This window comes from Trichosurus vulpecula, chromosome 3, assembly GCF_011100635.1.
Source record: "Trichosurus vulpecula isolate mTriVul1 chromosome 3, mTriVul1.pri, whole genome shotgun sequence".
Classification (NCBI taxonomy): Eukaryota; Metazoa; Chordata; class Mammalia; order Diprotodontia; family Phalangeridae; genus Trichosurus; species Trichosurus vulpecula.
The window spans coordinates 57585527-57598050 of NC_050575.1; the positions used below are offsets into that span (position 1 = coordinate 57585527).

The 12524-nt window shown below is 40.4% G+C and overlaps 1 protein-coding gene across 1 annotated transcript in view; it reads left to right on the top strand.

Annotated features, from left to right (window-relative positions):
• STK32A (serine/threonine kinase 32A) overlaps window positions 1-12524 on the top strand; it is a 171061-nt gene that overhangs the window by 97460 nt on the left and 61077 nt on the right. Inside the window, exon 6 of the mRNA XM_036752772.1 lies at window positions 8315-8352. Within this exon, the coding sequence (XP_036608667.1) occupies window positions 8315-8352 (38 nt within the window). The remainder of the gene's footprint in view (window positions 1-8314; window positions 8353-12524) is intronic.

Genomic DNA, 12524 nt, shown 5'->3' on the forward strand with positions numbered 1-12524 from the left:
AACTTGAGAAAGGAGAGAGACACTATTTAGTATATACCCTCAAGAAGGTCAAAGACAGAACAGTGTCCATATACACTAAAATATTTGTAGCAGCCCTTTTGTGATAGCAAAGAACTGGAAATAAGGTTAATGCTCATCTATTGGGGAATGGTAAAACAAATTGTGGCATATGAGCGTAATGGAATATTACTGCACTGCAAGTAAAGATGAATGTGGATAATGCCAATAAGCACAAGAAGACATATGACATGTGAACATATACAGAGTGAAGTAAAGACAAGCAGGAAATCAATATATAGTATTACAACAGCAATCTAAAGAGAAAGAAAAAAGACCAACAAAAAGTTTTTAAAGGAAAGAGGAGCCTGGGAACTGATCGGTAGATAGTAAGATCTGAATACTGAGTTATGGCAGCAGAGAAGGAGAGTCTAGAAAGAGGAACAAGGGCTTTGCCTATCCATACTCTTGGCCAGTGTGTCAGGGAACACAAGAAAAGATCCATCCAATAATGGAGAGGTTGATCAGGGGACACAGTATCTTCTGGGGAAGCCAGATGTCCATTTAGTGTGAGAAAATAGAAGCAGTATGAAAAGAAGAGGTCTAATAGGAAGGGAAGTTTCTTCAATAGAACTGAATTCTGTAGGGCACAATGGAAGGGGAGGGGAAGATTGGAAAGGTTCTCATGAGGTATAGGGCTGAAGTGGATAGGGATAAGGGGTTAGAGAGTAGTAGTAGGGGTAGCAAGTTTTTGCCTGCAAAACTTGCAACTCTGAAGGATTCTTTTTTAAAAAAATTTATTTAATATATTTAGTTTTCAGCATTGATTTTCACAAGAGTTTGAATTACAAATTTTCTCCCTGTTTCTACCCTTCCCCCACTCCAAGATGGCATATATTCTGGTTGCCCCGTTCCCCAGTCAGCCCTCCCATCTGTCACCCCACTGCCCTCCCTTTCCCTTCTTCTTTTGTAGGGCAAGATAAATTTCTATTCCCCATTGCCTGTGTATCTTATTTCCTAGTTGCATGAAAAAACTTTTTTTGTTGTTGTTGTTTTTGAACATCTGTTTTTAAAACTTTGAGTTCCAAATTCTCTCCCCTCTTCCCTCCCCACAAACCCTCCCTAAGAAGACAAGCAATTCAACATAGGCCACATGCGTATCATTATGTAAAATCCTTCCACAATACTCATGTTGTGAAAGATTAACTATGTTTTGCTCCTTCCTAACCTATCCCCCTTTATGGGATTTTCTCCCTTGACCCTGTCCCTTTTCGAAAGTGTTTGTTTTGTATTACCTCCTCCCCCCATCTGCCCCCCCATCTGTAATCCCCCCTTTTTTATCTTCTTCCCCCTTCTTTCCTGTGGGGTAAGATACCCAATTGAGTGTGTATGGTATTCCCTCCTCAGGTCAAATCCAATGAGAGCAAGATTTACTCATTCCCCGTCACCTGCTCCCTCTTCCCTTCTTACAGAACCACTTTTTCTTGCCACTTTTATGCGAGATAATTTACCCCATTCTATCTTTCCCTTTCTCCCTCTCTCAATATATTCCTCTCTTATCCCTTAAATTGATTTTATTTTTTTAGATATCATCCCTTCATATTCAACTCACCCTGTGCCCTTTGTGTGTGTGTGTGTGTGTGTATGTATTTATATCTACACATATACATACATAGACACACACATATGTATATATATGTATACACACACACACACACACACACACACACACACACATATATATATATATATATATATATATATATATTCCTTTCAGCTACTATGATATTGAGGTCTCATGAATCATACACATCATCTTTCTATGTAGGAATGTAAACAAAACAGTTCAACTTTAGTAAATCCCTTATGATTTCTCTTTCTTATTTACCTTTTCATGCTTCTCTTGATTCTTGTGTTTGAAAGTCAAATTTTCTATTCAGCTCTGGTCTTTTCACTGAGAAAGCTTGAAAGTCCTCTATTTTATTGAAAATCCATATTTTGCCTTGGAGCATGATACTCAGTTTTGCTGAGTAGGTGACTCTTGGTTTTAGTCCTAGCTCCGTTGACCTCCGGAATAGCATATTCCAAGCCCTTCAGTCCCTTAATGTGGAAGCTGCCAGATCCTCTGTTATCCTGATTGTTTTTCCACAATATTCAAATTGTTTCTTTCTGGTTGCTTGCAGTATTTTCTCCTTGACCTGGGAGCTCTGGAATTTGGCGACAATGTTCCTAGGAGTTTTCTTTTTGGGATCTATTTGAGGAGGTGATCTATGGATTCTTTCAATATCTATTTTACCCTCTGGCTCTAGAATATCAGGGCAATTCTCCTTGATAATTTCTTGAAAGATGATATCTAGGCTCTTTTTTTGATCATGGCTTTCAGGTAGTCCAATAATTTTTGAATTATCTCTCCTGGATCTATTTTCTAGGTCAGTGGTTTTTCCAATGAGATATTTCACATTGTCTTCCATTTTTTCATTCCTTTGGTTCTGTTTTATAATATCTTGATTTCCCATCAAGTCACTAGCTTCCACCTGCTCCAATCTAATTTTTAAGGTAGTATTTTCTTCAGTGGTCTTTTGGACCTCCTTTTCCATTTGGCTAATTCTGCCTTTCAAGGCATTCTTCTCCTCATTGGCTTTTGGGAGCTCTTTTGACATTTGAGTTAGTCTATTTTTTAAAGTGTTGTTTTCTTCAATATTTTTTTCAGTATTTCTTTGGGTCTCCTTTAGCAAGTCATTGACTTGTTTTTCATTGTTTTCTTGCATCATTCTCATTTCTCATCCCAATTTTTCCTCTACTTCTCTAACTTGCTTTTCCAAATCCTTTTTGAGCTCTTCCATGGCCTGAGACCAGTTCATGTTTTTCTTGGAGGCTTTTGGTGTAGGCTGTTGGACTTTGTTGACTTCTTCAAGGCATATGTTTTGGTCTTTTTTGTCACCAAAGAAGGATTCCAAAGTCTGAGACTGAATCTGAGTGTGTTTTCGCTGCCTGGGCATGTTCCCAGCCAACTTACTTGACCTTTGAGTTTTTCGTGGGGGTAGGACTGCTTGTAGAGCAAAGAGTACTTTGTTCCAAGCTTGAGGGGATGCACCGTTGATTTCAGAGCTATTTCTATACAGCCAGCTCTGCCACAGCAGCACTCCTCCTTCCTCAAGAACCACCAACCCGGACCTGATGCAAATCTTCAGCAGGCTCTGCACTCCTGCTCTGACTGCACTTAATTCCTCCCACCACGTGGGCCTGGGGCCAGAAGAAACTGCAACTGTAGTTCTGTAGCTGCACCTCCCCCACTGCCCCTGGGGCAGTGGCCAAACCACGAACTCTGTCCCCGCAGCTTTTCCCACTAACCTTCTCTGTTGTCTTTGGCGTTTGTGGGTTGAGAAGTCTGGTAACTGCCACAGCTCACTGATTCAGGTTGCTAGGGCCTGTCCTGCCCGGCTCCTGGTCTGGTTGGTCCTGCTGCCTCCCACGCTGAGCTCTGCTCCCCTCCACTCCGTGTGCGATAGACCTCATCCAGCAATCATCCAGGCTGTCCTGGGCTGGATCCCTGCTTCCCTCTGCTATTTTGTGCGTTCTGCAGTTCTAGAATTTGTTCAGAGCCATTTTTATAGGTTTTTGGAGGGACATGGTGGGGAGCTCACGCAAGTCCCTGCTTTCCAGCTGCCTTCTTGGCTCCACCCCCGGAAGTCAACTTTGAAGGATTCTAAAGATGAAGAGGAGGGAGTATGCTAACCATGTTACTCAGCTTGGTGGTAATGGAGTGCTAAAGCAACCTTCCTACCTGGCTGGATTGGGTCTGGTGAGAGGCTATTAAACTACGAGATCCTTAAGAATTGGGAGCCTTTCTTTTTATCCTGAACACTTTGCACAGTACCTGATACATAGTAGGCACTTAATAAATGCTTTTTACTTGACTATTTTTTTCCCAACATTTTGCAACCATAAGTGTAGAAATGAGTGGGATCACACAACGGACTGACTGAGAGATATTTTCTATTTTACTTCTTTTTATGGGTCACCAAAAGCCAAAATAATCAGCACTAAGTGACTGGCCTCTTGGTGATGAGCCTTGCTCAACTTGGCTAAGTGGATCCTCAGAAAGCAGACATTTTCTATTCTTGAGACTATTGTCATAAATTATATACAATCTTAATAAGCTGTATCTTCCTCCATAGCCCCTAATACGGTACCTCCCACATAGCAGGCATTCAACAAATTATTTTGAATGAATGAATGATTCATTCCTCTTTTTTGTTCAGTCTACTTTTGCCTCAGCTAGCTTGCCAATTCAATAAGATTCATGTTGCATTTTTCCCCAAAATCTTATTATTTAGACTTAAAACAAACATTTTCTTTGCAGTTTGTTCAATTTTTTATATCTGACTGAGTTACAAAGAGAGGAAAAAGGAGACCAGTGTTGAGAAATCAAAGGCCTCAACTTGTTCCAGCAGGAATTTCAATAATCAAAACTCTTTTTCATTTATTTTCTCCCAAGGTGCTTTAGTAGATAAATAAAACTGCTACGCTCCCTTCAGTTTTATTCCTACAGGGTTAGATCTTAATCTTTGATCATTTTAGTATAGCTTCAAAAGTAATTCCCTCCTTTTATTACAAATCTTATCTTTTCATGTTCAATATGAATAAGGGATATTGCTACTGATATTGTTCATATTTACTTATCGGAACCCTTTATCAAAATGTCTTTAGTCTCAAAGCAAAGCATCTCTTTACCTGATGTACTTTTGCCTTAACACATGTGCCAATATGAGTCAATGCAAAACTTTTTCAGTTTTCTTCAATTCTCCAATCCCACTCTTTGCACCCTTTCACTCTTTGTAAATAATCTTACTTCCTACTTTACCAAGGCATTTTACTGAGAAAGAAGGGACAGATCACTTCCAAATCCATTGTCTTCTCCGCATTCCTATTTCCCTCACTTTACTTCAGGGCTTTATTATTTCAAAATTGTCTGGACTCCCACAATGGCCTTCTAACTGATCTCTTTGCCTTCAGGCTTTCCCAGCATGAATGCAGACTTTAAAACCTTGTCAAACAGTCATGTTGCTTCCCCACTAAAAGGCTTTCCATGGCTCCCCAACCACCTTCTACATCAAGTTACCCACCTAACCTAGCATGCAAGGTCTTCCATAATTTAGTTCCAACCTCATTCTCTAGCCAAAGTGTTTTTGCTTGCTATTCCCCTGAATACATATCTTTTTCTCATCCTATTAAATAAAGAACAAATGACTGATAAGATCTGGAATGGACCTCAGTAGGCCTTCTAGTCCAACCCCCATATTTTACAGATGAGGAAACTGAAACCCAGAGAAGTTATTTGCCCTGGATCTCACAGGTAGTAAGTCTTTAGGTTGTGAATTTAAAATCATTGGTCCAGAACTGGAGGGAACCTCAAAGGCCCTTGAGTTCCATCCCCTCATTTTATAAATGAAGAAACTGAGGCCCAAGGAAGTTAAGTGATTTACCCAAGGTGACACAGGTAGTAAGCATTGGGCTTTGAACCCACAGATATTCAAGACTCAAATAATAAGGAAGTTCTACTAGTATTCTTCACAGTTTTAAACTATATGATCCGTCTTGGAGTCCTGAAAGAGTTAATTTGCCTCTTGCAAAAATGAGGTTTACAATTCAGCTAGGAGTACATCTGTTTGACAATTCCAAAGTCCCACCAAATAAAACAAAGGTTTTCCATAAGAAGTATACATGCTTTCCCTATACAAGACATTCCATCTCCTTTTCTCGTGCCTTGCATAGATTGTCCCTCATGCCCGGAGTGCTCATCCCACCTCCTCACCTCTGCCTCTTGGAACCCTTAGTTCCCTTCAAGACTCAGTTTGTGTCACCTCCTACAAGTTTTCTTGATTCTCTCAGTTCTTGGTGCTCACACACACCAAAGTGACTTTGTGTTTCTTTTGCATATATTCCACATTTACTTACCTTACAAATATAGTGTACATGGACCACCTTGTGTGCATTCCATGAGGCACGTGCAGCACTGAAGTAGAAATCCAGTACAGTTCATGCACTGCCTTCCTTAAGCCTGCAGAAAGGCAGTATGTCACTTTATTAAATATCCAGTGAGGAGCAGTCATATCTGAGTTGTACATCAGGTGACACTCTTCTTGACCTACTAGCCCAGGAAGCCACCTCATTTCCTCCCTGGCACACATATCAGGTATAGTTTCCCAAAAGGTTGCAATATCTGCAGTAGCCACCAGTAGTAGCCTTTAAATGCTTAGAATACTGCTCTATCCAACCCTCAACCCTTGTTCTCACCCCCACCTCCCCACCCCACAGAATGGCTGCTGAGCCATGCAAGGAGGGCACTAGTAAGATTTGGCATTTAAGCTAGGGATTGATATGAAATATCACTGAAACTATTTAAAATAGGAAATCTATGGCTCTAGTCCCTCCTTCCCTCCACCTCTGGACTCGCCAACAAACTAGTACTCACATTCATGTGGCACAAACATTCACTATACTGTTGCTACATCATTTATTGAACATAGCAAAAGTCAATTGATAATCAACAATCCCTCCTCTCAACATTCTGTGTAATTCGATTACATTCTATGGAATAATAATAATAGCTAACATTTGTATAATTCAAATTAAATGGGAAATGTTCAGCAGACCTGGAAGTAGAGTAGAGTTCTCTACCTCCATGTCCCTAAACTCCCCCTTGCTTATCCTTTGTGCTCTTTGTGGTACCTGGGCAGTTGTCTTGAACCACCAGCTCCTATACCATATACCAGCTCCTATAGGGCAGGGAAAGGATTAAAGAAAGGGTTGCCAGAGGACTCATCTCAGGGTTACTATACCAAAGGGAAAGCAAGGGAAGTATGTGGAAGGAAACAGGCTTCTCCATCCCACCAGCTTATGGTTTTTCAAAAGCTACTCATCTCAGCCATCCTAGACTCACTTTTGGTGTGGGTTTGTTTTTCCACTGCGCCTATCACCTGGTGCCACAGATTCTTATCTTAACCACTGGCAGAAAAAGTCTCAGGCTGTGACATCTTGTGACATCTATAGTCGGGCAATCCCCAAAGCAAAAGTCAGCACCTGCTCACCTACAAGAGAATCAGCTACCCCAGCTCCAATGGAGGCCACTGTACTCCAGTTCCTCCCAGAAACACAAGAATACTGAATCTTACAGGCTCAGCCCAGTTGCAGAGGCAGCCAACTCCCTGTTCTCAACATGACAGCCAGGAAGTCTCTCAAGGGCAAGACAAAGAAAAAAAGAACCCTAGAGTTATATGCCCATGCAAATCTCATTCCTGTCTTCTATCTTGGACAGGATAAGGATAATTTTACTTCCTTGTGTTTTATTTTTCGATTTCCCTCTATGGGGATTTCCAAGGTCCTTTGGCACTCCCTTAGAGGTGAAATAACTCTGCAGAAATATCTTCTACATTTATTTAGGTACCTAGTATAGCACTGCCCTAAGCAGAATGTTAGCTCCTTGGGGCTTTCTTTTTCTAGAGTACATTTTATGTAAGGCACAAGATATCTATTGTAATCTATTTATTCTGGAAAAAGAAAGCCCCAAAAGCCTTGTTCTGTGATTGCTCAGGTAGCACAAAGCAGCTTTATTCCAGCAATATAAAGACAACTTTAGGGAACCTTGTTTCAAAATGACTGCTCTGCATTTGGGTCAAAGGACTTTGCTGATGGTGAGGGTTGGGAGGTAAAAAGTCTGAGGGTGTAGAAGTAGGGACTGGTGGAGAGGGAAAATTCTCTTTGCTGATTGCCAGATTTTTTTTAATCACAGGTTTCATGAGAATTTTGAAGTCAATGAAGTTTTTATTTTTTTCCCTTTAGACGAATCATTTCCTTCATAGATATGGAAGAATCATGTTCCCTTCTATGGACCTCACAGAAGTGCTTAGACTAAGATACTGGCTGAGATAAATAGCCCCAAATCTCATTTTCAACCTTAAGTGGAATAGTATTTATTAAATAGCCACTGGTACATGGCATTCTGTGGGGGCATAGGAAGGCAAATTAAATAAATACTCTCCCTCTGTGGCCTCAAGCTGCTGAAATCCAAATAAAGTTGACCAAGGTTTGGGTTTTTTTTTTGCCTTTTTTGAGGATCAGTGAATTGCATGGAGGGTGTAAGGAAGGGGTATGGAGATAAGAATTCGTTCATTGTCACCACTTCTCCTCCAGAACATAGCGATGCTCCCATGAACCTTTATGTTCTTGTTCTTAAGATGCATCATGGGAGACCTTGGTTCAATGTTTATTTTTGTTGTTGTTTTTTTAAATGAAACTTTCTCTTTTCTGTTTCTAGGGACATGAAGCCTGACAACATTTTACTTGATGAGCATGGTGAGTAGTATCCCGTGCACACATAGGTAAACTAGAAAGGAATGGTTTTTTTTTAATTAATGGAAAGGCCTTATACATATAAAGGAATAAAGTGACTAATTTTGTCCAATAGACTTATAGCTGGCAGGGATCTTAATGTTGATCCAGTCCATTTCCTCAGACCTCATCTTATAGATGAGGAAACTGAGGCCCAAAGAGGTTAAGTGATGTGTCCAAAATCACACAGGTAACCCAGTAGAACTGGGATTACAACCCAGATGCTTTGATCTTAAATACATTTGTTAGTAATGTTAGTAATTTAACGAGTGATGAAATTGTGGTTAGATGCCTTCATAATAGTTCTCTTGGATCCTTTATGATAATCCCTAATCAATCAATTTGCCAAATTTGGATGTTTTGTGGCCTAGAGCCCGCCTGTGTGTGCATACTTCTGTGGGCTGTATGTGCAGTAAAAGAGATTCTGGCAATAATTACAAGGTCACTATAATCACAAAGTTACTCCAAGTTTCCTTAATCATTTAACACTTATGATGAGATTTGGTAATAGAGATGAAACTTCAAAGGAAGATACATTGTTCTTTTATTTATTTGAGTTTTAAACTGGATTTTCCAGATAACACCTGAGCCTAGAGAGCTGAGCATCAGTTTTTAATATGACCTCTAATTTCAAAGCACAGGGTAATCATTTATTTATCGCCTGTTTGAAAAGGATTGGGTATTTTTTCCCACTTTCAAATTGATTTCCTCTCCCTCCTCTTTCTCTTCCCCCATTCCCCCACTTCTAATGCTAATAAATTATGAAATATATGCTTCTGGGTAATGGGTAGAATTAGCATACAGGTGTTTTAACTGAAAAAAAAAACCTTGTAGATTTCTTATTCACACCCTCTGGCAGAGACAAGAGGATTCCCTTAAATTCTGGGACAAATGAACTGTAAGATCATAGATTTAGAGCTGGAAGAGACCAAAGAGGTCACCAAGTCCAACCCCCTCATTTTACAGATAAGAAAATCGAAACTCAGAAAGAGTAAATTGACTTGCCCAGAGACACAGCTAGTAAGTATCTGAGGTGGGATTTGAAACCAGTTCTTCTTGACTTCAGGCCCAGCACTCTCTCTACCAGCTGTGCTGCTTTTAACCCTGTGCAAACTCACAGCCAGATAGGAATGCACCTACTAATCATAATAAAGAATAAATGAAAAAGTATTTATTAATTGTTTAATATGTGCTAAGCACTGGGGATATATCCTCTACATTCCAGGAGCTTACATTCTAAAAGAGGCAGTTTCAGCTTGGGTAGATGGAAAGTTCACAGAGGTTCCGAGGATGTAAGGGGCAAGGCAAAGGGTAATTATCTTCTTTTATTTCATTTCCATTGATTAAAAACCACATCAGACAGTTTGGTGGTACACTAAGTTCAAATCCAGCCTCAGACACTTACTAGGCAAGTCACTTAACTGTTTGCCTCAGTTTCCTCAACTGTAAAGTGGGGATAATAATAGCATCTGCATCCCAGGATTGTTGTGAGAATCAAATGAGATAATATTTGTAAAGCTCTCGGCACAGTGTCTGGCATACGATATGGTGCTTTATAAATGCTTGTTTCCCTCCTTCCTTTCTCTGATATGGGACCAGGGAGTTTGGTTATCAAGAACTTTCTTTTCTGGGTCTTAAGTAGCTGTCGCCACTGAGTCGGTGAGGGCTGCAGCACCTCAAGAGGCAATTGCCAAGTCTCATCTCTGCAAGAGTTTCTTGCCTAGATGGTGGCTGTGGGGCCAGGGTGGAAGCAGGGACACTGATGTATGGAGAGGAAGCAACGACATTGCTGTTCCTATGGCTCTTGGACTTGAGCAGTCAAGGTGGATGATGGCAGGACTGGTGGGCCTCTTCTCCACAGAGGAATCATAATATACCTTATCCCTTAACATCCCTTTTAAAAGTAACTTCACAAATGAGATAGATTACCTCATTGGCTTACAACAACCTAATAATGTAGGCAGATCATTAGTCCTACCCTTCAGATATGGAAACTGAGACGCAGAGATGTTGAGTGACCCGTTCCAAGGTCACATACACAGCTGAAAAATGGAAGAACTGGGACTAGAACCTGTGGCTCCTAATTCCCTGTTCAGTTGTTTTCCCACTGTACTCCATCGCCTCCTCAAATAGTGGCCGTTCAGTCTTCATTTGTGAAAACCTTAGCATTAATTTATTTTTTACTCAGGATCATGCCAAATGTTGACATGGTTTTGGGACCCATGCCCTGGTTGATTCTTTTTTCTCACCATGAGTCTTATGGCTTTTCTATTATCTCTCACTCTGTAGGCTTCTTGACTGCTCTTGTGATGGGTTAGTAAGAGAAAGGCTGATGGGATGAGCTAAGCACCTTTTACAAGTTCAGCTATTTTATTCTTCCCCGAACACCAGCAGTATCACATCAGTGTCTGTTCTGAGAGAACTGAATTATGCATGGTGGTCCTCTCCTCTTGGGAAGGAACCTTTAAGCGTCTGATTTTTCTTACATTCTTTGGCTTTATCCAAGCCAATCTCACATCAAGATAGACCCCGTGATGTGCACTGTTTTCCCCATGAATTATTTGGTGAATTCTTTCAGATGGCCAAAGTGTGATTCCAAAGACTTCTGTCTGCTATCTGGCTAGACTGGGGAAGCCACTCAGTTCCAATCAGCCCATGATACCTTTGGAAAATACATTTTCAATCTGCTTTTTCCTTCTAGTGCACCAGAAGGCCAAAGTCCATCTCTACTGGATGTTCTTGAGACTGGGGCAAACAAGTCTAGCAGGCCCTACTGAACAAGAAGGGTTTCAGACATGAGCAAGCAATGGATTGGGAGAGAATCTAAATACAGACTTTGTTTTCAGAGAAGTAGCTCTGCCCTATCCTTACAAGAGGTTATGTTCTTGCACATTCTGAGCTTTGCTTTTATAGAAAAAGACAAATGACAAGAACACACTCTTGTAAATGGTATTTTTATTATAAAAGCATATAATGGAAAAACGTATATTATATATAAAATATATGTATAGCATACTATAAATGTGTGTGTTTATACATATACATATATATATATATATATATATATAGGGGGGGCAGGGATCAGAATCAGTACAGATTAATTCCTATTCCCTAGACCTTCCACAGATATCAAGTCAATAATTGATCATAGGATCATAAATTTAGAGCTAGAAGGGACCCAAGTGGTTGTCCTCAGGTCTCTCCACCTGCTAACACTTCCTTCCCCAAGTTATATTGTATTTATTTTTATATTTTGTAAATGCATTTTATATGTAAATACATTTTTATATAGTTTATATAGTTATTTGTTGTCTCTCCCCCTGATAGCAGTAGCTCCCCGAGGGCACGGACTGTTTTATTTTTGTCACTGTATTCCCAGTCCCTAGCATAGTACTTGGCACATGGGGCTTAATGGATGTATGATGATTTATTAATTGATTGGTCTAGTGTGACCCCCTCATTTTAAAGATGAGGGGACTGATGCCCAAAAAAGAGAAGTGACTTCTTAGGTCACAGAGCAAAGTCAGAATTAAGTCCTGGGTCTCCTGGCTTTTCCCACTGAACCCTAGGGCACTTAAAGCAAATTCATAGCCAGATAAAAATGCACAAACAATCATAATATATCCTTTATTTGCATATCCTTTTATCTTTTTTAAAGTATCCTCACAAATGAGATTTACTACCTCATTCGATCCTCCTCACACCCTCATAAAGTATGCAGGGATTTCTAGTCCCACTTTATAGATGAGAAAACTGAAGCCCAGACAGATGAAGTGATTTGCCCAACATCTGCCAGACTGATAAGTCCAGTATACTGTAGAATCCTAGAATTTTAAAGCTGGGAGGAACGGTAAAGACCGTCAAGTACGGTGCTCTCATTTTAAAGAGGAAGACACTGAGGCCCAGAGAGACGCAATGTCTTGTCCATAACCACATACCTATTAAATGGCAGGGTCAGTGAAAAAAGTCAGTCTTCCCCTCTCAGGTCACTGCTTCTCTCACTATATCCCTTTGCCTCACACCGCCACACACTTGATGGCCCTTCTGTTGGCAGCTGATAGATATGTCCTGTTTTATCTTTCACGCTGTTCTAACAGTGCAGAAGGCAGATGAGTAGAACGGGTGACCTTGACCAT